The 26,306-nt window shown below is 42.9% G+C and overlaps 1 protein-coding gene across 1 annotated transcript in view; it reads right to left on the bottom strand.

The window, feature by feature from the left end:
• Nucleotides 1-569: 569 nt before the first annotated feature.
• The window catches only part of LOC130109295 (cystathionine gamma-lyase-like), a 34,336-nt gene continuing 8,599 nt past the window's right edge, over nt 570-26,306 (bottom strand). Inside the window, exons 9-12 of the mRNA XM_056276125.1 lie at nt 24,752-24,873; nt 18,754-18,806; nt 17,339-17,477; nt 570-2,148 (exon numbers count right to left, since the gene is read on the bottom strand). Coding sequence (XP_056132100.1) covers nt 2,134-2,148; nt 17,339-17,477; nt 18,754-18,806; nt 24,752-24,873 — 329 coding nt within the window. The 3' untranslated portion in view covers nt 570-2,133. The remainder of the gene's footprint in view (nt 2,149-17,338; nt 17,478-18,753; nt 18,807-24,751; nt 24,874-26,306) is intronic.

Genomic DNA, 26,306 nt, shown 5'->3' with positions numbered 1-26,306 from the left:
TCTGTCCTTCCACATTTCTCTCCTTGACACCACACCTGCCCATCACCTCATCCTCTCGGTTTCCTTCACCAACATGCCCATTGAAGTCTGCTCCAATCACCACTCTCTCCCCCTTGGGTACCCTCTCCACAACTTCATCCAACTCACTCCAGAATTCTTTTCTCTTCAATCTCACACACAACTTGCGGGGCATATATGCTGATAACATTCACAGCTGATAACCTTTCCGCAAGCTACTAGTTCCAAACTCCTCAGAGACATAACATTTATTACATGGTTGTGAGTGACAGGAAATTAGAAATGTAGTGAACCAAATTCTTAGGTCTTATAATTAGTCCGCTACAAATAATGAAACCCCTCCATCTCCTGGTGGCATTGCATTTGATGGTTTGGTCATTAGGACTTTAGCTGGTTCATTTGATCCATTTAAAATCATCTGTCAACTCAAATCCCCTTGGCTGGCCTCCCACTAACTAGACTAAATTGCCTGTGGCATATTGACTTGCCATAGTTACCAACTCAGAACTCACTCTTTCAGTGCCAGTGTTTGCACAAGGACGAAGCGAGACTTGTACTGCAAATTGATTTTAATGGATTCCAGTGGTGACACAGGTGACATTGATCGAGCGCAGCCTGAACCAAACGTAGCGTAGCTACTGTACACCAGTGTTGAGGCGATATGTAATTGAGCGCAAACAGAGCGATAGACTTGCCTGAGGTGATATGTAATTGAGAGCAAACAGAGGAGTGATAGACTTGCCTGAGTAAAAAGCTTCTTTTTTTTTGTCCTTTATCACCACAGATAAAACCCTAACATGAACAGAGCGTCTCGGGTTCGAGCTCAGAAACACAAATGGAGCCTTCTTCTGAGCGAGCGAACTGAAGGAGAGTAAATGTGTACCTGACAGTCGCTAATGGGTTAAAATCTCATTCAGACCTCTCTTTTCACCCGACATACACTTAATGAAGCGCAGCAGTTTGTTTTTTTTAACTCTAATTAAAAAAAAAAATCAACAATCAATTCCTTTACTAGAATTATAGAGTTTACTCAGAATTATTAGATTAGGGACAGGCGAATTAAGATGGCAGCTTCCTGCTTTGTAATCATTCGGTCTGCCAACACAATCCCATGATGCAATTCCTCTGAATAGCCTCATAATTGAGTCAACAAGTCCTCCAACCCATATGACCACATAGGTCGTTTGTCCTCTAATACGACCCACAGGAGCGTTCCCTAAATTAGCACCCCTTCTGGTGGCAGGAGATATGCCACATATACTTTTAGCCTCTGTGCATTGTGGGTTTTTAAAACAAGTTGAGAACAATAGAATATGTAGTTAGTGCATTTTTGTGTTTTTTTTGCTGTCTAGTATAGTAACTAGGATTGCTACTGGCAGTATGTTTACCTATGAATAACTTTATAAGAGCTAACTTAATGTTAGCCTAAAGTTAGAAAGTCAGCTAGCGTGGACATTATAGCCGCTATGTGACATTAAATTTTTCTTTTATTAATATTCGTTCTCACGAGAGCTTATGGAAGTAGATCGCTTATTGTTACAGGGAAAGTAATGTATTATAATTACGGAGGACCGCGAGGAAGTAGCTTAAAACGTAACTATAGGTCGTAATAAACTGCTTGTACAAATGACCGATGGGGTCGTTTTTTGGTGGAGGACAGTCTCAATTGAATATGACTTGGAAAATATTGTACAGTGTTTGGCTGTAGAAACTCTCAAGTCATATCAGATTTCATTGGATAAAACGGTCTCTTGCCGTGCCCCATCAGAGTCCTTCAAACAAACAAAAAATACACAAGAACACATAAGAACATGAAACCAAACAAAATCATTGGATAAATAAAAGATAACTGTTGTTCCTTTAGTAAAATCTGTATTAAAAAGAAACTTATGTAAAAATGCAGTTATTAACATAAGATAAGTCTTTTTTTTAACCCCAGAGGACTGGCTGTTCCCTGTTGACTTGATCTAAACTACAGTATATATATATATAAGCCCTGACATGAGACACATCCATCAGTGCCTCTGTCTTCGTAAGTGCTGGTTCATCCGGTCTGGCGTTGGCTCGGTCAAATCTCCATTCACCGCATCCATCTCGGAGTAACCCAGTATTTAGTTACTTCTTTGGATGCTGTGCAAAGAGAAAAAAACAACAACAAGGAAAACATAAATTGACCAATGAAAATCAATATTCAATCTAAATCCAGGAAGCAAGAGATGCTGGTGATGGTGCTCCGTATCAAAATGCTGCGGCTGTCCAACATGACAATCCCCAGAAATACAGAAAATACCTAAATCGGAGATGAAAGCAGCTAGTCCAAAGTCAGACCAAAGTGATTAAACAGATAAATTTCAACTCATAAATGGTAATCAGACTTTTGAAATGGTGACCGACAATTTAAAAGAAAACACAGAGACATTTTTTAAGATTTAAGGCGAACTGTTGAACTGGCAGTGTGGTGGCGCAGTGGTTAGCGCGGTCACCTCACAGCAAGACGTTGCTGGGTTCGAGCCCCTGGGTAGTCTAACCTTGGGGGTTGTCCTCTGTGTGTTCTTTTTATATATCTTATAAATCCATATAGTTTTTTTTACATGATGATGCTGGTCGCATGGCTTGGGTCCTGGACTGTTCCGATGACGTCTGGACACAGCTTGGCAGGATGCCAAGCAGTGTCCATATTCTTCATAAATTTTATAAGTCCATTATAATTCTGTTCATCCTCTTTCAATGTTGTATTGTGTAAATACAACATCCATTGCACAGAGGAGAGATCCCTCCTCTGTTGCTTGCCCTGAGGTTTCTTCCTATTTTTTCTCCCTGTTAAAGTGGGGATTTTTTTTAGGGAGTTGTTCCTTATCCGATGAGAGGGTCTAAGGACAGGATGTTGTGTTGCTGTAAAGCCCACTGAGGCAAATTTGTAATTTGTGATATTGGGCTATACAAATAAAATTGACTTGACTTGTGTGGAGTTTGCATGTTCTCCCCGTGTCTGTGTGGGTTTCCTCCCACAGTCCAAAGACATGTAGGTCAGGTGAATCGGCCGTACTAAATTGCCCCTAGGAGTGTGTGTGTGTGGGGGGGGGGGCTTTGTGATGGCCTGGCGGTCTGTCCAGGGTGTCTCCCCTCCTGCTGCCCAATGACTGCTGGGATAGGCTCCAGCATCCCTGCAACCCTGAGAGCAGGATAAGCGATTCAGATAATGGATGGAATGGATGGGGTGTCCGGGTAGTGTAGCGGTCTATTCCGTTGCCTACCAACACGGGGATTGCCGATTCGAATCCCCGTGTTACCTCCGGCTTAGTTGGGTGTCCCTACAGAAACAATTGGCCTTGTCTGCGGGTGAGAAGCCGGATGTGGGTATGTGTCCTGGTCGCTGCACTACTAGCGCCTCCTCTGGTCGGTCGGGCTGCCTGTTCAGGGGGGGAGGGGGAATAGCGTGATCCTCCCACGGGCTACATCCCACTGGTGAAACTTCTCATTGTCAGGTGAAAAGAAACGGCTGACGACTCCACATGTATCGGAGGAGGCATGTGGTAGTCTGCAGCCCTCCCCCGGATTGACAGATGGGGTGCAGCAGCGACTGGGGCGGCTCGGAAGAGTAGGGTAATTGGCTGGATACTATTGGGGAGAAAAACAATCCAAAAAAAAAGAAAAGAAAAAAAGATTTAAGGCGAATACTAACTGTCCTGCTGAGTAAAAAACCATAGTAAAAATAGCACCACATTCAATATCAGAATCAAATGTATTGGCCAAGTTTGCCTATGCACACAAGGAATCTGACTCCAGTTGACAGCAGCTTCTAGCACTTGCAGACATCACTCACAAAAAAAACAAAACAAAACAAAACAAAAAAGAAAAAAACAGAAGAAATAAATGGAACAATAACAGGACATTGGAGGTATGCATGTATGCACAACAGGTATGTCGCTACCATACAGAGTTTTGTTATGGTTGAGTAATCAACAACCTATGCCCATCATGGCAAAGTATCAAATCTATATATTTGCCCGCCACAGACACAACACCAGGGAAAAAGAAACGAAAGAAGACAAAGTCATGGATAAGCGATGAAACTGTAAAAACTGCAGAACAAAAGAGAAAGGCTAGAATAAGCAACAATTTAAATGAATATCAGAATCTCAGAAGAAAAGGACAGTGACAGACTCGGCAAGATAAGCGTACTTGGCTGGAACAGGAATGCCAGAAGATTACAGAATTCGACAAAGAGAACAAATCAAAAGAATTCTTTGATCAAATCAAGTCTGTGAAACGAAAACCCTTTTCACCGAACCAGCTATTTGTGAAGGATAAAGACAAGAACACTATAAATGAAAATGAAAAAATCATGAACAGATGGAAAGAATATGGAGAAGAGCTTTTTTTGCCTCCCGCAAAATGAAGTCAGCCCAATCATAGCAGAAGTAAAAATAGAACTTGAACCTCCGCCACTTATGAACGAAATTGGGGGTGCTATAAAACATCTTAAAGCAGGCAAATCAACAGGTTTAGACAACATACCTGATGTACTAATTATACATTCTGGAAACTTAGGAAAACAGGCCCTTCACCTACTATGCACCAAAATTTGGCAAAAACAAGAGTGGCCACAAGAATGGAAAAAGCAAGAACTTGTCATGCCCTACAAATCAGGCGACCCAAAGGAATGTTCAAATTACCGGACCATAGCTCTTATTAGCCACACAAGCAAAATTTTACTTTACATCATTTTAAACAGACTGAAGAGCAAAATAGAGACTGAAATTGCAGAAGAACAAGCTGGTTTCAGAGCCGAAAGAGGAACAGCTGATATGCTATGCGCATTACAAGTCCTCATTGAGAAGATGAACGAATACAATGAAAAAGACAGGTACACAGTTTTCATAGACTTCAGTAAGGCTTTTGATAATGTAAGTCATGCAAAACTCTTTGACACAACGGAGAATATGGGCTTTCCACCTCACCTCGTATCACTCATAGCATCGCCATATAAAGACCAAGAAGCTGTTATCCATTGGAACAACAACCACACAAACCCCTTCAAAATTCAAAAAGGCGTTCATCAAGGATGCATCCTCTTTCCTCATCTCTTCAGTATCTACACTGAACAGATCATGAGAGAAGCAGAAGTCGAGAATTCAGGAATCAAAGTCAGAGGCAGACAAATATCAAACCTGAGATACGCAGATGACAAGGCTCTCTGGAAACAACCATCAAGAAATAACGAACCTTCGCAACAACATAAATAACAAAGGCAAGCTAAAGAATATTAAATTAAACATAAAAAGACCAAAGTAATGCACATTGGGAAAGGTACATCCCAACCCATCAAAACAGAAGGCGAAGAACTCGGAAGAGCTGAAAACTTCAAATATCTGGGCTCCTTATAATCTCACGATGGCTACTGTTCCAAAGATATCCAAACACGTATTGTTATTGCAAAAACAAAAATGATTGAACTGAAAAATATCTGGAAAGACAAAGACCTATCCAACAAACTAAAAATAAAAATTCCAAAGGCAATAATATGGCCTACAGTGACATATGGGGCAGAAGGCTGGACATTGAGACAAAAAGATAAAGATGGAATACAATCTGCTGAAACGTGGTTCTACCAAAGACTCTTAAACACCAACTGGCAAGAGAAAAGAACCAATCAATGCATCCTACAACAACTTGGCGTCAAAATGAGAACTATATGGTGCCATTGTTAAAAGAAAGATGAGCTTCTTGGGTTATTCAAACCAAAACAAAAAACACTCTCTCACAAGAGCTATCATACAAGGGAAGATGGAAGGTAAACGAGGACGTGGCCGCCCCAGGATGAAGTATATGGACAACTTAAAGGAATGGACAGGACACTCTATGGCTGAAATTTTCAACATCATAAGAGACAGGGACAGATGGGGCAACATCATCAGGCAGGCAGCGCGAGCAGCTAATGCCCACAAGGACGACGCTGGATGAGTGAGTGAGTGAGTGATGCCCATATATTATACCATCCATCCATCCATTATCCAAACCGCTTATCCAGCTCTCAGGGTCGCGGGGATGCTGGAGTCTATCCCAGCAGTCATTGGGCAGCAGGCAAGGAGACACCCTGGACAGGCCGCCAGTCCATCAAAGGGCCATATATTATACCATATTGTGGTACGGTATATGGTATAGTATATGAGCAATATAGTATGTAAGTAATATACTATACTATATTGCTTATATACTATTGCGCATACACTGCACCATATACCATACCACAACTCCACAACCCATCCTGCCCATATACAATGCTATATACTCTCACTACATTACACTATATTATCTTATGTACCAGAAGTATACGCTATATATTCACCTTCCATCCACCTCCAAACTACATACTATATTATAGACCTATGTTACAACCACAACAGTAACAGCAATACATTTGTAACCAGTATAGTACAGTAGTTGTGTGTATTTATAATTGTACATTTGTATTGCACAATCCTTCACGTGGATGCTTTTGGTGCATGGCTTAAGAAAGGAGGTGCATCCATTCTGAAGGACATGGGTCTCGTAGATGTTGACATCAACTGACTTGTGAGCTCCACCCAGGCATATCTCTCCAACTACGAATGACCTCAGCCTAGGTCAAGGTGCTGGGTATCCGGTGAGTTGTGAGGCCCGTTGTACTGTTCACGCACCTTATGTATACTCAGGATGTCCCTGCCTAGCAGGAGGAGAATAGGAGCACTGATGTCCAGGGGAGGAATCTTGTTGGCCACCAGCCTGAGGTGTGGGAAATACTACGTGATCTCAGGTATGGGGATCTCTGATATGTCATCAGGCAGGTTGTTAGATTCTAAAAGAGTGGGAAGTGCTGCCTTAGCTTTCTCATAAAGTGACTTTACTATAATGTTGTGTGCTTTCCTCCCTGCTGTGTCTACTATGCCCGAGCAGGTCCTTAGAATACAGGGAGATTTACTGCCGTTGAAGCCGAACAGATCGAAGAATTGTGATTTTGCTAAAGACCGGTTGCTCTGGTCGTCTAGCACTGCATACACTCTGTGTGACATGCCATTCTAACAGATCTGGTGATAGGAAGCAGCATGCCTCTTTCAGTCACAGAGAACCAGCATTTACGACACTTCCATGCCATCAGTGTATGATATGTGTGTGTGTGTGTGTGTGTGAATTAATTGTAAAGCACTTTGAGTGCTGTTGCAGCTAGAAAAGTGCTATATAAAATGCAACTTGATTGATTGATTGATTGATTCTGTTTACACTCAGTGCGTTTACATGCAGTTAAGTCGAGCTACAGTTATAGCTCGATTAGGCCATGTAATTGGACTATTGTCGTTGTCCCAGTATACAAGAACCGGGGGAGAATCGCTTTATTGACGGAAGTATGTCCCCGGTACGGTAGGTGGCGATATGCCCCCTTACAGCTGGTTGCTATTGGATGAACGACCGCCACGGGAACTATGGATCATGCGCACAACGCCTAGGCCAGTTCGGGGCCAATTGAAGCATATACATGCCAGAGTAAATCGATCCCCAACCGCATTATCTAGGTGTGTTAGTCCGACTTCGAGAAATCTGATTTAGTACGATTTCAGTCAGACTAACACGTTAACATGTATTTTAAAAGTCCAATTTCAGTAGGACTAACACAATAAATCAATCAATCAAAATCGACTTTTTCTAACATCATGTAAACGTAGTCAATGTCTAGTGGTAGAGGGTACTCGCAAATGAAGGAACAATAGAGGAGATAACGAGTTGCGAGTCTTATTGATGTAAGCCAACTGTGCTAAACCCCTGAAACTGACTGGAGGTCTGACTGAACCCACCCCAGTATGATCTGCTGTTGCATCCCATTAAACGCTCGACCCCTCTGAGATGCCTTCCCCCTCGGCAACACATAGTGTTACTGGAGATATCTGTTTCCATTTCATTTCCATTTGCTATAGATGGACAGCAGAGTGCTAAAGTGGTATGATGTGCACTGTGACTAAAGGAGCCACAGCCAATCTACTCCCATCAGGAAAAAGGAGAGAGAAAACCTCCTCTGTCTGCAATGCAGATACAATAACAGCACACTAGAGATCAGTTATTTAGTGATGGAAGCCGTGGTTCCATCTAAATATTAAGAATATGCATGTTGAAAACGTGCCTCTTTGGCAGCTTGTAATATTGAGAGCCCATAAGAATACTTTCATTCATATTAGACCATTTATAATAAAGCTAGTGAGCGTTTCTGTATGTCTGTAACGCCACTAGGAGGCGCCCTGCAGTCTGCTGGAAGAGCGATGCGTGACGTCACATAGACTCAACGCAGAGAAACTCCACTGTTGTCACTCTTCAATACAGACAAGACAAAACACGTAAAGCCCAAATCAGCTTCCACAGACCAGATAGTGGAAAGTGACTCTGGGAAGGCAGCCAGTATGAATCAGACTAAGTGTCCTAGAACGACCAAGGCCGTCATGTGACGGTTTTGGATTTTCAAAGTTTAATAACTTTGTGGGAAAAAAAAAGATACAGACCTGCTGCTCCCTGAATGGTCCTAAAATTGCATATATTTGCATAAAAATGAGTTTTAGATCAAGTGCACAAAAAAAGTTATGATAAGATCTACCTAAAACGACCATGAGGCATCAAAAAGACCACTCATAATTTGCGCGTGATTGTGCGCATCATGTCACTATTTATGACGTGTGTTGGTCACATCATTTCGTTTGTGAAGTTCATTGCTCCGTCCTAGAAACACACTAGCGTTCTCCAGTGCAGAGAAATAGTCTAAACTTGATTTTTGATTATTGCCAACATGTCTGGTTACAGACGCACCATGACTACCACGGAGGCATTGCAGCATTTACAGGCGTTGGACAGCGGCCATTTTAAATTGTTTGAAAAATAGTACTAAATTTGTTAAAATGTTAATTTTGGTGTCAGACGTTTCTTAACAGACATACTAACATATGTAATGCATTAATATCTCAATTGGGTATTTATCTTGACAGAATATAGAGTTTAAAGACCGTGGTGGTCATTTTAAGTACCGGTCGTTGTTTGGGACTGTTTCAATATTTATTTTCAGTTCTTTTTTTTCCATTTCACGTTTTATAGGCCTTGTTACGTTTGTTAGATTAGCAATATGCATTTTCCGTTTTGTTTTTCAGTTTTCATTTTTTTCAATTTTGCTATTCAAGTTTGATCATGTCTTTCTGAAGCTTAAATTGTTTAAAAATAGTATTATAGTTGTTAAAATGTTAATTTTGGTGTCAGTCGTTTCCTAACAGACATACTAACATATGCAGTGCATTAATATCTCAATTTGACCGCCTATGGTCATTTTAGGTAGGAGTGAAACACCAGTTCTAGTAGTGTTAAAAAACATGTGATGTAATGAGGTGCCATCCCAGTGCTCCCAATCTTACTGGCCGTGTGCTGAGTCCATGTGACATCAGAGCGTTTACAAAAGACTTCCGGGGGATTTCTTTGACACCTTCACATAGTTTACATGGCGACAGTGAATTCAGCTAAACAACAGTTTATAGGAGATGGACATCTTGACTGTATGACCTCTTTGTTATCACTCATTAGCATGAATCGTTAATTCGTATCAACTTCTATCTCCTGACTCTTTTTAACATGGGTTTACTTTTCCTATGCAGTTCAGGATGCGTGTCCACTAGCTAGCTGTTGCTGATGGAGGGCTCACTGGTTCGAATCCCCATGTTACCTCCGGTTTGGTCGGGCATCCCTACAGACACAATTGGGCGTGTCTGCAGGTGGGAAGCCGAACGTGGGTATGTATCCTGGTCGCTGCACTAACGCCTCCTCTGGTCGGGGCGCCTGTTTGGGGGAGGGGGGAACAGCAGGACCCTCCTACGCGCTATGTCCCCCTGATGAAACTCCTCACTGTCAATGTCAGGTGAAAAAAAGTGGCTGGTGACTCCACATGTATTGGAGGAGGCATGTGGTAGTCTGCAGCCCTCTCCGGATTGGCAGAGGGGGTGGAGAAGCGACCGGGACGGCTCGGCAGAGTGGGGTAATTGGCCAAGTACAATTGGGGAGAAAAGGGGGGGGGGGGGGAATCACATCAGGGTTGATAAGAATTACTGTCTTTTGGAAAAGTTCTAAAAAAAAAAATTTTTTTTTAAAAATCTAAAAAAAATAATAAAAAAAAAACCAAACAAAACAAAAATTGCAGCTTGGTCCAAAAACCTCAATCAGCACATTTACTGCTTAACCTCAAGTGTCACCACTCAGAGCTACAAAACTAATGAAAAATTACCCTATGGAAAACTAAAGGCTGTTTGTTCCTTTTTGGGTGTTGAAGTAAGATGACGTGACCTACAAGAAAACTATGGCACCAAATGGTTTTCCCAGTCTTTTTTTTTTATGTAAATGATCATGAGAAGAAGAAAAAAAAAACTACGGCTCTCGTAAAAATGTAATTAAACTCAGATGTCTGGACTTAATTGTCTTGCCAAGACTGAGAGACAGACGAGAGAGAGAGAGAGAGAGAGAGAGAGAGAGAGAGAGAGAGAGAGAGAGAGAGAGAGAGAGAGAGAGAGAGAGAGAGAGAGAGAGAGAAAGGGCGCGAGAGAGAGAGGTGAGAAAACCTCATCCCAAACTTGCTACCCCAAAACGAGGGGGGTCATTTAGCAAAGCAATAAAGGGAGAAGTTGAAAGTGAGAAGTAACCTTGAAGAAAATCAGTTCTGGGAACAAAATGTTCTTTTCTTTTGAGCCAAAAAATGCCCTGCACTCTTCCATGACCAAGAACTCTAAGCATGCACACACTAAGTAAGTCTAATTTATGAGCCTTTTACTTTACAGTGTGTGTGTGTGTGTGTGTGTGTGTGTGTGTCCTCAGAGATCTCCTCACACCGGTAGTTTTTCCACTGAAAAGGTTAAGTTAACTTTAAAAGAACTTTTGAGGCGTTACAAAAAGTAAATAAAAGTAAAAAAGTAAATAAAAAAGTAAAGTAATTAAATATTATGTATTCATTACGTATTATATTATTTATATATCATGTTTATTATTTATTATGTTTTATTATCCATTATTTATGATCTGTTGTTTTGCATTTCTTCTAAAAATATAAAATGTGAAGATATTTGTTACTATTGGATACTGTACTTGTACCAACATCTCCAATAAAAGTACTTCTGGAAAAAAAAGTAGATTACACTGTGCAATAAACATCAAAAACAAAGATCTTTATAAAGGATTTTTTTTTACACCAATCAATATAATTTACTCCATTTTCATTCATAATTGTTTCCATTATTTATTGCATAAAGTCTAGACACCAAAACATTTTCCACTTAATAAAAAAAATCTTATTTCAGTATGTTGGGTTTTTCCTTGAAATTTCTAACCAGATTTTCTCATGACAGCCCATGAGTTAATTCACGGAAGACTTTCTTATATTACTGTACATTTAAAAAAAAAAAAAAAAAGCCTGATATCAGGCAATAGTCCGGAATGCAGCCTGTTTGGGCAAATAAAGGCCGAGGATAAAAAAAACCTAATATTACTGAAAGAGCCAGATGATCTCTACAGAATATTTTCACAGCAGTATACCTCAGGTATAAACTTGTACCCCTGGGCAAGACATCCTTATTACAAGGCAGTAATAAGAATAAAGTTGACATTCTATTTTAGCAAGGCCAAATTGAAAGAGTGTCTTGGCAGACCAGGAAAAAGAACTTTATGAGACGGTACCTACAAACACCAAGGCTGACCTTGATTGGTTATCAACCTACTGAGCACTAAATCCAATTTTAATGTGGCGGCATGTTGGTTCTCACGGTTATCAACCTACTGAGCACTAAACCTAATTTTAATGTGGCGGCATGTTGGCTCTCATCTAGCTCAGAACATATCCGGCTAAATGTAGCTTACTTTTACACCAAACTGTTTTACCAACTATTACATAATTATGTAATTTTTTGTAATATGTAATATATGATGCCCTGTGATGGACTGGCGGCCTGTCCAGGGTGTCTCCCAGCCTGCCACCCAATGACTGCTGGGATAGGCTCCAGCATCCCCACAACCCTGAGAGCAGGATAAGCGGTTTGAATAATGAATGAATGAATAATTACATCCGGTGTGGGAAGATGGCAGCGCAAATTCACGTTTGCAGCAGCCTCACCCAGTACCGGTGTGGGAAGATGGTGGTGTGAATTCACATTTGCGACGGCCTCACCGGGTACCGTCCATGCATTCTTTTTACACGTCTGCATCTAAAGTTTTGTCTTTGTTTTTGGCTGGGAGACCTGGCACTGGATCGGCTGCAAGAGCTTGGTCGCTGTGGGCCCAGGGACTGCGGTTTGCCTGGAGCTGCACCCAAGCAGGTAACACCAAGGGGTGATCTGACAGGATGTGGAAGCGGGGCAGGCTAAGCTAACTGCAAGCCCATGCAGACTGGCAGTTCCGATAACACCGAGGGCAGTCTGGCAGTGGCCTCACCTGGAGTTGACTGTGGTGTTTTTGGTGTTGTCGTGTGGTGTGCGGGGAGGTGTGTCAAGGGTGTCTGGCTGGGAGAGCTGGTATTAGATCAGCTGGGAGGGCTTGGTCTGCTTTGTCCGGTTGCCACAGGGACCACAGCCCCTGCCTGGAGCTGCGCCCAAGGAGGAAACACGTAGGGCAGTCTGACAGGATTTGTAATCGGGGCAGGCTAGGCCAACTGCTAGCCTATGCAGACCAGCAGTTCCGACAGTCATCCTGGTTGGCGTTTGTTCCCTTGGACAGTGATTTTTTTTATATATATATATATATGGGTTAGTTTGAATATGTGTGTTCTTGTAGTTCTTGAATGTGTTTTTGTCTGTATGGTGCGCTGCTGGGGGCTGGGGGAAACGGCATTTCGTTTCATTTCATGTGCGCAAGTACATGAGGTGAAATGACAAATAGTGTTCCCGATTCCTTACATCAACACCACATCACAGTCATGAATACTCAGTACTCTGTTGCTCTGAGTTTCAATTTTTAAAGCTGAAATCCGTGACTTTTCTCCTTCACTATAAGTTTATGTTGTCCCTGTGTATGATGGATGGATTCGGGTTCCATAATAGAGAACGTGATGCCGATGTGGACATTCTTCTCTCGGGCAGACAATCAATATTATAGTGAAATAACGAAACAAATGCTGTTGGAATAACAAAACAACGGCATTCTCACAGCACATCTGATTTAGGAAAAACAAAGGGTAAAAAATGGTGCATATCGGCCGCATGTCGAAATTTGAACTTAATCATTCTGGTATGTTAATCTTGTGAAATATACAAAAGTATAATGGACAAATTGGAAATAATGGTCTGTCTAAACATAGCCTGTCTAAAATAAAGACCTGGTTCTCTCTTTAGTTGGGGTAAACACAGGCCCCCTGCAGCTATTTGAGAATTTACAGGGCCGCTTGGGCATCCTGCCTTTATATTGTAGGTAATACTATATTGATATTGTACATCGTACTGTATGGGACATGCCCCAGTCAGAGGGCCATGTTACAAAAACCTCTCCTCCGGGGAAATTGAGATGCATGGTGTCTCTTTATATGCTGCTGAATAGCGAAAGCTGGGTATGGCATGGCCCTCTCGGGAGTACAGAGAATAAAACCGCAGCATGTTTAACTCGATCCTGGTCTGCAATCCTTCCTGTCCTGGCTCACTCGGCACAAAATGTCTCCGCCATAATTGCCACTTCTCCACCAGACCCTGCTATTTGTCTTTATTTGATGGGCATGCCTCATTCTGCTGACTAAATCATTTTAAAATAAATAAATAAATAAAGTATCAAGGGTTGAGAGTTGTCTGGCCTGCTTTGAGGGGAACGTACCTGAGGTTGGCAGGGACGTAAAGAGAGAGCAAGTTGATTGCCAGGTTGGCCTCATCTGAAAATGGGACTATTTCTCCCCCCAGTGGTTTATCTTACTTGTTTGTCATCTATTTGTCCATTCTCACTGTTCCTTTAAATAACAATTGCCTGGAAATGCGGGGGGGGGGGTATAAGTAGTAAATATTTGTTTAACCACAGGGGAGATTATTCAACTCATGAGACGTCGGCACTCCAGCCTTGAGATTAGTGATGACATTGAACTGGTTAAACATATACAGCTGTGGGCATATTCACGGTCCCGTTAATGATTAGCAATCAGACAGGCAGTGTCTGGGCTACCTTTACCTCTCTGGAAAAGTCAAGTCAGGGCATTTGGGCAATTAGTGGTGGACTGCAGTGTCCTTTAGAGTCTTCTTTAATGAACGAACTTCTGGGGTATCACTGGTAGGGGTCGCTAATCACTATAGCTTTAAACAGTGTAGTAGTAGTCAAACTAGAATGATACTTTATTGTCATTGTATACCATCCATCCATCCATCCATCCATTATCCAAACCGCTTATCCTGCTCTCAGGGTCATGGGGATGCTGGAGCCTATCCCAGCAGTCATTTGGTGGCAGGTGGGGAGACACCCTGGACAGGGTATACATGCAACAACATTTTGTTTGGTGACTCTCAGACCAGCAACAGTAGACAAGGTAAATGATACTGGATGCATCACCGCCTGGCATGGGAACTGTACTGCCCACAACCACAAAACGCTGCGGATGGTTGTGCGGACGGCCCAGGACATCAGTGGATGTGAGTTTCCCTCCCTCCAGGACATACACAACGGACGTTGTGTCAGCACAAAGCCCATAGGATTATCAAAGACCCCAGCCACCCCAACTACGGACTGCTCTAGCTGCTACTGTCAGGCAAGCGGTACCGCAGCCTGAAAGCCTGGACCAGTAGGCTCCGGAACAGCTTTTCCCACCAAGCAATCTGGCTTTTGAACAAAGAACATTAAAGACACCAAGCCTGGTGCCGGACTGACTGGTACTGACCTATGGTCTTCAGCAGATCATCAGTTTACACACATACACACACAGATGTAGCTTGGCATACACAAACACACACAAATATACAAACAACTACACACACATATGTACATATATTAAGGCTGGGCCCACACACACACACACACACACACACACACACACACACAGCACCTTACATATACCACACACTATTTATTATTATTACTGCTTTTTTGTTTTGTTGTTCTTTTATTACTATTGTTGCTGCAGTGTTGAGGAGCCGAAACACAAAAATGTTACTCTCTTGTACTTGTATAATGAGATGTAACAAATAAAGGATCTTGAATCTTGACTCTCTATGACGTGTGTTGGTTACGTCATTTCCTTCGTGAAGTTCATTGCTCTGTTCTAGAAACACATTAGCGTTCTCCAGTGCAGAGTAATAGTCTAAACTTGATTTCTGATTATTGCCAACATGTCTGGTTACAGACGCCGTTACAGACACACCATGTCTACCACCGAGGCGCTGCAGTATTTACAGGTGTTGGACAGCGGCCATTTTAAATTGTTGGAAAAATAGTATTATAGGAGTTAAAATGTTAATTTTGGTGTCAGACGTTTCTTAACAGACATACTAACATATGTAATGCATTAATATCTCAGTTGGGTATTTATCTTGGCAGAATATAGAGTTTAAAAACCAGCGGTCATTTTGACCGCCCATGGTCGTTTTAGGTAGAAGTGAAATCCCGGTCATTCTAGTGTTAAAGGTTTAATATGCAAGTTTATCTACTTAATTAAATAAAAATAACACAATCAGAAGAATTGTATAAATATACTAATCCAAGTGTTGTGTTTCCTGAAAGAAATTAACATTCCCGAAAAAGCAGCCAAGTAAATTTGGATCTGGCCAAACTATGAAGTTTTGCTGGCTGTTGAGGTGTACATTCCCTCATGGGACCCACTGTTGTGTTTGAATTCAAATCACAACATCACTGATTTTGCAGGACCATCAATTTTTTTAAAACCTAAGAAATAAATAGGTGATAACTTCCAGAAAAAGCAATATTTTGATTAGCATATTTATATGATTCCCATGGATCCCAATATTTTTAAGTGTTTAAGTAGATAAACTTAAATAATGTACCTTTCACAATAATTACAAGTAGCTAAAGTAATTATTTTTCTTGTCTTTTGTGATATTTAATGCCAAAAACATTTTTCCCCACTTTTTCTCCCCAATTGTACTTGGCCAATCACCCCACTATCCAAGCCGTCCCAGTCGCTGCTCCACCCCCTCTGCCGATTCAGGGAGGGCTGCAGACTACCACATGCCTCCTCGATATATGTGGAGTCGCCAGCTGCTTCTTTTCCCCTGACAGTGAGGAGTTTCACTAGGGGGACGTAGCGCGTTGCCCCCCAGTTCCCCCTCCCCCCGAACAGGCGCCTCAGCCGACAGCTGCGATCAGGACATATACCCACATCCGGCTTCCCACCCGCAGACACCACCAATTGTGTCTGTAGGGACGCCTGACCAAACCGAAGGTAACATGGGGATTCGAACCGGCGATTCCCGTGTTGGTAGGCAACAGAATAGACCGCCACGCCACCCGGACACCTCCAATAACATTTCAATCATTCTTCCGGGTACCCAAGATGGCTGCAATCATTCAGGGAATCGTTTATACACCGCAACAATTAAAGCTATACACCCAGAAAGTGCAATGCCCACATAAACCATGAGTGGGCGTACACAGGCAGTAGCCACCAGTTTATGTCCAGTGACCTAGTCAGTGCCTAATATGTTCGTTTAGGTGAAACATAGAATGGAAGCTGATGGAGCTTGTCCCTGTCCTGTCTCTTAGCGGAGCTAACTTTTAAACCTCCAGTCAGACAAAAAGTACACAAGTATGTGAACAATGCCACTCGTGTGGCTACCACAGCATACCTACTGTGAAGTAAGTTTTTGGCCCGAGCCTGCATTGTTGCGTTGATTTTAAGTCTGTATACTGCTGTACAATCTGATATCCTTGTGCAGATTATAATAAATTTAATCTTAACCACAGTTCTTGAAAAGATAAAATCCCAAATCTCCTGGTTTTTAGTTTGAACTGTGTGTCCTCCTATGTAGGTGTTGGTGAGGTGAGTGTGGGCTGAGCTTCATACCAAATGAATGAGAGTCAGCAGGGCTGTTGTGTCCAAAGCAAACAATAAAACCTGGTTGAACCTGAGATTTACTTATTGACGTAGTACTACCTGTTGGTAAAGGTTTTCTACCAGCTTGTTCTGTCATATCTGCTGGTTAGACACATTCGACACGACTTGCCTTCTTCCTCATTTGGCTGCTATGATGGAGATCCTATCCTTTTTCTTATCATTTTAAATACATGGGTGTTTAAAAAAAATCATCAAAAAGGACATTTGTTGGCATGTAAATCTTTTGGATTGTAGCTTTAATTCAGCTCTTACTGCGGCATTCAGCGCTTGGTCCAGGTCCCCAATGATGTCCGACTCATCCTCCAGTCCCACCGAGAGACGGATCAAAGTGTCGCTGATCCCCAAGACGACTCTCTCCCTCTCCGGCACCGATGCGTGGGTCATGATTGCCCTGGACCCCAAAAAAGCAGGAACTTCAACTTAGGTATCTCTGTTTCTGAGCAATAAACACCAACAACTGGATGTGTCGACGCTCAAATTCTCCCAACAAATCCCGAGAGACAACCTTAATGGTCTCCCCTTTCTCTTACCCCAATTCCAATACTATGTGAAATACTACAGCCACGCTCACATGTACATAAACCAGGGAAGGTTTTCACCCTTTACACAAAACTTGGTCTCATTTAAATTGTATTGGATTCCATTTTTATGTACAAAATTGGTTATCTAAAAAAAAAAAGGGATGGACTGATTCTGAAAATTATGACGTGACACCAAATAAAAGGCCAATATGGGAAAACTGTATTGAAGAAACAGTGTTTTTTCTCAAAACACTGAATGTAGGTCTAGTGAAATTCTTAAGACACTGCTGTCCTCTTGTGGTGTGCTTTGTAAAATAATGGATCAGCTGCTAGCTCAAAGCAACCTTCCATTTTCACTTGGAACAGTTTCTTTATCTGTAGTGTCCATTTACCAATTAGTGTTGTTAGACTGGTTTTATACAAAAATGTCTAATTCTTCAAAGGTTAAAATAGGTTCTACAAACATTTCCTCCAAATCACATTTTGTGCTAAATTTGAACATGCGCAGACAGAACATCCATCCATCCATTATCCAAACTGCTTATCCTGCTCTCAGGGTCACGGGGATGCTGGAGCCTATACCAACAGTCACTGGGCGGCAAGTGGGGAGACATCCTGGATTGGCTGCCAGGTCATCACAGGGCCCACACACACACACACACACACACACATTCACACCTAGGGACAATTTAGTACGGCCAATTCACCTGACCTACATGTCTTTGAACGATGAGAGGAAACCGGAGCACCCGGAGGAAACCCACGCAGACACGGGGAGACATGCAAACTGCACACAGAGGACAACCCGGGACGACCCCCAAGGTTGGACTACCCTTGGGCTCGAACCTGGGACCTTCTTGCTGTGAGGCGACAGCGCTAACCACTGCACCACCGTGCCACCCACAGACAGAATAATCACTCAATTTATTCTTACTTGTACCAATGCTAATCAACCAGAAAGATCGATTTTCATGGGAGGACAATGTTAGGGCCTTCACTTCCCTTGGATAAGTTGTATGGATGGAAAAGATCAGCATTGCAATAATAGGAATTGATTTTTTTTTAAATATGGTTGTAACAGAAAATGTTGAGACTATATTTCTTCAATGAGTCATGATGTAAGGAGACATTTCTGGGGGTACTTACGGGTGTTCTGCTAAACTTTCATAACCACCAAGGCTCTCAGCAACTGCAAATAACTGGAACCAAAAAAACAGAGAACATTAGGTGGATGAATAAACCCAAGACATCACCATGAAACACCCATGTCAAAGATTGCAGTAAAAACAGGGCTGGCAGTCATGAACAGCACACATCCACATCAACGAGCGTTAGCTACTTTGCTAACAGCACCTGAAGTCACTTATATAGATTTCCGTTCACATTTGAATTTTTTTTTTTTGTGGTTTCGTTTTATTTTATATTTTATTTTATTTTTTGTGATTCCCCCCCCCCCTTTTCTCCCTAATTGAATCCGGCCAATTACCCCACTCTTCCGAGCCGTCCCAGTCACTGCTTCACCCCCTCTGCCAATCCAGGGAGGGCTGCAGACTACCACATGCCTCCTCCGATACATGTGGAGTCGCCAGCCACTTCTTTTCACCTGACAGTGAGGAGTTTCACCAGGGGAACGTAGCGCGTGGGAAGATCACACTATTCCCCCAGTCCCCCCCCCGAACAGGCGCCCCCACCGACCAGAGGAGACGCTAGTACAGAGACCAGGACCTATACCCACATCTGGCTTCCCACCCGCAGACATGGCCAATTGTGTCTGTAGGGACACCTGACAAAGCCGGAGGTATCATGGGGATTCGAACCAGCAATCCCCGTGTTGGTAGGCAACGGAATTGACCACCACACCACCCAGACGCCCCTTTTTTTTGTGATTTTAAAAGGTACAATCCGTAATGGCGTGTGCCGACATGGTTATGTGGCATACTGAGACAACAGGGGCGCTCTGCTGACAACAAGATACATGACATCCCTGCGATATCGGCTGGCTTGCTCATTTGCAGGTAATAAATCGAACAACTTTTATGAAGTCTGAGCAAAACATGGGCAGAAGTGGGGCAACCACCCACTGTGTGCATCAAATTGCGGATTGTAACTTTAATTTTGACACTTTTAGTTGTGTTTAGCTGCACTCACATTTATTGGAAACAAGTCATGAGATCAATATGACCTGTACTTAATGCTGCGCAATAACTCAGTTTTATAGTTTATCATCTTTCTATGAAATGGCATCAATTTTAAGTTACTGGTAACATTATCTAAATTAATGATAACGCAAAATGAGGTCTGAACTATGTGAAGGAGTATTATTTGAAAACTAGTTTTGGTTTGATATTATACTTTACATTACCAAACAGTTCAATGTGATGAAACCTTAAGTTGGATTCTTAAAGATAAGATGGTATTTTTGCAAATGTAAGCAGATATGGTAATATATATATCTCAACATGGTGTAAAATTCCATACGATTATTGTGATAACTTTTTTTTTTATATATACGCTGATTAGCCAAAACATTAAAACCACCTACGGTGACGTGACCAAGGCTAGCCCATCTAGTCCGATCCCACAGAAGAGCTACCGTAGCTCAAATTACTAAAAAGGTTAATGCTGGCTATGATACACAGGTGTCAGAAAACAGCTGCGTATGAGGCTGCATAGCTGCAGACCAGTCAGGGTGCCCATGATGACTCCTGTCCACCGCGAGTGTCAAAACTGGATCATGAAGCACTGGAAGGTGGCCTGGTCTGATGAATCACATTTTTTTTAAACATCATTTGGATGGCCGTGTGTGTGTGTGTGCATCGTTTCCCTGGGGAACTGATGGCACCAGGATGCATTATGGGGAAAAGGTAAGCCGGCGGAAGCAGTGCGATACTCTGAGCAATGTTCTGCTGGATGTTGGGATGTTTCATCATCATCATCATGTGGATGTTACTTTGACATGTATTCATTCATTCATCTTCATCCGCTTTTCCTGGCTCGGGTTGTGGTGGCAGTAAGCTAAGTAGGGCACTCCAGACGTCCCTCTCCCCAGCAAGGCCCTCCAGCTCCTCCTGGGGGATCCCAAGGCGTTCCCAGACCAGATTGGACATATAGTCCCTCCAGCAAGTTCTGGGTCTATCCCGGGGTCTCCTCCCAATTGGCCATGCCCGGACAACCTCCAAAGGAAGGCGCCCAGGAGGCATCCTAATCAGATGCCCAAACCACCACAACTGGGTCCTTTCAATGCAAAGGAGCAGTAGCTCTACTCTGAGCTTCCTCCGGATGTCTGAGCTTCTCACCCTTCTTTGACATGTACATCTACTTAAAACATCGTTGCAGACCAAGTACACCCCTTCATGGCAACGGTATTCCCTGATGGCAGTGGCCTCTTTCAGCAGGATAATACACCCTGCCACACTGCCCACATTGTTCAGGAATTGTTTCAAGAGCGTGACAGAGTTCAAAGTGTTGCCCTGGCCTCCAAATTCTCCAGAATTTGATCGAGCATCCAACAAAGTCTGACGTAGTGATGTAGACATAGTCTGTTAATATATCATAATCAACCCAGCTGACTCAAATGTTTATACAGTTTGTAGCCAGCATTTGTTCTTCATACACTAAATACACTTTTAATGGAAGTGAAACTATTTCTGCCAACTTGTGAAAGCACACTGCAGGCTGCTTACCAACATGGCCACTGGTGGCATAGCGTGTGTGCAGTACGGGATTTGAGTTACATAAACCACCCCACCCCCACATACACACACACACATACACGACAGCTCATTCTGGTCAATGCAGGCCAAAGGCATAGTAGATAATAGACTAGTTGTAACTAAGGTATAAATGGCAAAAGTAGTGAAGTAAAAGGTTAAAAAATACTCAAGTAAAAAGTGAAAGTCCATCCATCCATCCATTATCCAAACCAGTTATCCTGCGGGAAGCTGGAGCCTGTCCAGCAGTCATTGGGCGGCAGGCGGGGAGACACTCTGGACAGGCCACCAGTCCATCACAGGGCCCACACACACACACACACACACACACACACACACACACACCTAGGGACAATTTAGCATGGCTGATTCACCTGACCTACAGGTCTTTGGACTATGGGAGGAAACTGAAGCCCCTGGAGGAAACCCACGCAGACACAGTGAGAACATTCAAACGCTACACAGAGGACGACCCCCAAGGTTGGACTACCCCGGGGTTCAAACACAGGACCTTCTTGCTGTGAGGTGACCACGCTAACCACTGCGCCACCATGCTGCCTGGTTTTTGTATAATATATTCTTGCAAGTGTGAGGTGTGCAAGAGTGCAAGGTTCCATGCACCTGCTGAACTAAGTGCAGGTACCTATTTTTTTCATTTTCATCTCTTTTCGTTTGGACTCATGTTGTTTCATGCAATTTATTTTTGAGACTATATGGAGTAGCCAGCCTTCATTCAGAAGTGGTTACTCCTTCAAGTAAGCTACAAATATCTGTACCTTCAAGATCCTATGATTTGCCGAATGACTTTTGATTTTGCACTTTTTATTAAAGGATTTTATTGAGGTTTCATGATTGATATTAGCATGTGTGACATAGGCTATGCCGCTTGATTTTATTGTCATAATAATAAGGATGCTTTGTGAACATTTAAATCTACTTTCTAGTTTTCTTAATAGCTGTATACTTCTCAAATTATTTTTAAATCAAAGCCTTGGGTTGGGCTCATTAATAGCTCAGCCTAATCAGCACTGCTGTGCTGGATGGACAATGCTGTCCAGAGTGGGGCTGCTGGGGCACCAAGAAAGAAGCGGTAACGGTGCGAGGGGTGAAGTAGTCCGTGCCCCCCCTAATTACAGTACCCCCCTCCCAGAAAATAGTTCCAACGTCCCTGGGCATACAAATCTCCCCTCCTCCAGTGCTCGGACTTGGCGACAAACTCCCTCTTTTTTCTTTTTTTCCGTGTGTGCATGCATTTCCCTTCTCCCAGCAGCAGGGAGAAGGGAAGACAGAAAACCCAGTGTTTTTCCTGCCATTTAGAAAGCTTTTGTGCAGTGCCAAATTCGGCTGAACAGTAAATATGGAGGTAAAAAAAAAAGTTTTTAATATGCAGCGCTTAAGCTAAAAAAATCTAGGTAATAAAAACATTTTGCCTGTCAGTCTGAGGAGGTGCAGCATCCTAGGTGGACCGTCGCATGAAAGTGACCAAGTCTTATATGAAATGACAGAGATCAGGCTATCATAATTTCAAAGCCCTCATTAAAAGACTTCAAATGTGTTTAACCGTTGTGGTTTTCATGATATCAAATGAATGAAGGTGAATGGCTGCTCTGCTGATTAACCTTCATTCATAAAACAATGGTAAGAAAACATGACTCAGCCATGGAAGTGTTTTATTGTAGCTACTGAGATGATTTCCAGCTGTGACTGATAAATCCTACTTCTGGAATTGTATTTTTATCGCAGAGTTTTAACATTGGAGACGATGGCACTTCTGCGTGGCTGCGAGGTAAACAAGGTGAATTATTTTTGGTTCATCCGGTGTTCCTCCGGTTCACCTGTGCTGAGATAGCTGTGAATAATTTGCTGGCTTGCAAAATACGACTGACTTCTCATTTACTTTCAAGACTTATACCTGAATACATAATGTTTTGGTTTGGCACCATCGCTCCCCGATCTGACTCAACCGTAGATTTGAGATCACACATGTGCATGGTTGACTCAGACTGGGCTACGACGGAAAGCAGTGCTGGTCGAGCGAGCTAGAGTGGGCGGCGATAGCGAGATCAAACGTTTTTTGAAGGTTTTTAATCACCGAAACAACGAGAGGTTTTTCATCATACAGTCCTAACTGCACAAAAAAATTTTAGGCTGAAAGGAATTTGCAAGATTAGCTGCACACACACACACACACACACACACACACACACACACACACGCATGCGCGCGCGCGCGCGCACACACACACACACGCATGCGCGCGCGCGCGCACACACACACACACACACACACACACACACACACACACACACACACACACACACACACACAGCGGAAATGTTAAAAGACTGCTGTAAAGGTTCCATCTGGTGTTACTTCTTAATTTTAATTGGTCAATCAGTCTTTAACAGAATCAATACTACTCTGATCAGATTGCCAGGGCTTTTTCCCAACTTTAACAAAATTATAAAGTTTCTGTAACATTTCAAGGGCCAGGAAATTATATTTTAAATTTTCTGACTTAACCAGGTTTTTCATGATCACATGAACCCTGTAGAGAGCATTTCTTTTCACAACTTCTTGACCTGACTAGGGGTTTAAGGGCCCAGACACACCAAACCGACTAGCAGCAATGAAGGCCGACTTGTTTCACCTCACGTCGCCTGCTGTCTGGGCCAAAAAGCCACACTTGAACACACCGCAAAGACTACAGCCGACGGCCAACTAGCATGTACATTCTGCACTGATTTGCTAAGCTGAACAGCCAATCAGAATGATCTCTCTCACCGCCGGGCTCAGCCGACTCAACATGCTGAATCGGCTGAGAAGCTGCTGACAGGGGTCCGACTGGGGTCCGACTAGTGCCAACGGTACGGGACACACTGCAAAAAGTAGGGTCACAGACGCTCACCGACGACCCGACGTTGGCTGATGGCCGACCGTCGGCCTGGTGTGTCAGGGCCCTAAAGTTGGTCACAAGGCCACTGATCTTACCGGAGACAACAGGACCACTTGGTAAAAATTACACTGAAACGTGTACCAAAGAGATTTTGGCAGTTATGGGGGCTTTGCATAATATTTCTTTTTTCCTTAAACATAATGAGACAGAATGATAAACATCAGCAGGGGCTGCAAAGTGGAACTGATTAAAGCAATGTAAATTACTAATGGCCCCCTACCCCTCTATTTCTGCATTCAAATACACGGGAACTGGGCCAGCTGAGGGATTCTGTCGTCATCTGACAAACCTCAGCAAATTATGCACTAAACTGATACCTACTGACAGCATTTGAAAATGGCAGATGCTGGCAAGCATGCTGTGTGTTTTGACTTGCAGGTGTTATTCACATCCCTGAACACTACAGGTCAGTATTCAGGTGGGAATTTACACATTGTCTCTTTAATTAAAAACCAGATAAAAATTCTTCTGCAGTCACCTTGAGGCTGCTGAGAAAGACGGTGGCGTGCTCCAGTTCACCCTTGATGTAGAAGGCGATCATCCCCGGGCATCCGGTGCACTGTTTCCTCATTATCTCATACTGGGGGTGAGACGGGAGGCCTGCATGGAGGAACGAAAAACAAAACTGTCAAAAAAAATAAAAAAATAAAATAACAACAACAACAGTTGGTTGTGTCAGAAAGTTCCAGGTTCGCCCGGTGCATCAAAACAAATGGATGACCCTGAACAATGACTGAACCAAGACAGCGATGAAAGGGCTGACTGGAGATGCGTGTAGTGTGAATGGAGGTATGTTTGTTTTCATAGATGGTGTCAGCGGATCTACTGTTGTGCGTTCAATTTCATTGGGGTGGCTTAATTTGTAAAAAAATGAATGAAATAAAAGAGTCAACAGACACCTGTGCATTTGATGAACTACATCACATTCTGAGGGATACCGTAGGGAAACGAGAATTTTTAAACCCTTACCCTCTTTGATTTTTTTGACTGAAATGTATATCTAAATCTTTATTATATTAAACATTTACATTCAGACCCACAATCATGAGACATAATCTGAATCTTTGTGACAAAGCCTAAATTTTCACTTTTTCGAGAGGAAGGGTACGGAACAATATTCCATAACCTATTCCTCATTCCATGCTACCTAACCTGTACCTTCCCTAAATATTTCATATCGGGTTCATGTGTAAAATGCAAGCCAAAGTTGATAGTTCGTGAAAGTTGTATCTGCAATTTTCCGACTCAAAACCCAAGTAACATGCAAGTAAACATCATCAAACGACAATATTTTAAACAAAATCAAAGAAGGTTGAATCAGTTCATCTCACGTTTATTGAGAGAAACGTTTCATCACTCAACTAAGTGACCTCTTCAGGTATCCCCACCCTTATAAACAATACAGTACAATGCAGGTGCATAATGACAGATACCAAAGACCAGTCTCATGATCAAATATGGGTGCGACCATTAACTAGAGTAAAGGTCCTGACACACCAGGCCGACTGTCGGCCAATGTCGGACCGTCGGTGAACATCTGTGACCCTAGTTTCTGCGGTGTGTCCCGCACTGTCGGCACTAGTCGGACCCCTGTTGGCAGCTTTTTGGCCGATTCAGCATGTTGAGTTGGCGCAGCCCGGCAGTGAGAGAGATCACTGATTGCTGTTCAGCTTAGTGAATCAGTGCAGAACGTACATGCTAGTTGGCCGTTGGCTATAGTCTTTGCGGTGTGTTCAGGTGCTACTTTTGGCCTGGACGGCAGGCGATGTGAGATGATACAACAGTCGGCCTTCGTCACCGCTAGTCTGTTTGGTGTGTCTGGGCCCTTACAGTGTTCATGTGCACTATTGAGAGGATTGAGGAATGGTTGCAATCACAGCATTGTAAGATGGTGACAGATGTACTCTTAGGCCCTCCCCTCGGTTCAGGGATGGTCGTTCCCTCTTCACATAGATGGCCTCTTTGACTCCCCGTTTGAACTAGCGTTCCTCCCTATCGAGGATGTGCACATCCTCATCCTTGAAAGAGTGGCC

This window comes from Lampris incognitus, chromosome 3 (assembly GCF_029633865.1).
Source record: "Lampris incognitus isolate fLamInc1 chromosome 3, fLamInc1.hap2, whole genome shotgun sequence".
Lineage (NCBI taxonomy): Eukaryota > Metazoa > Chordata > Actinopteri > Lampriformes > Lampridae > Lampris > Lampris incognitus.
This window is presented reverse-complemented; position numbering and strand designations above follow the sequence as displayed.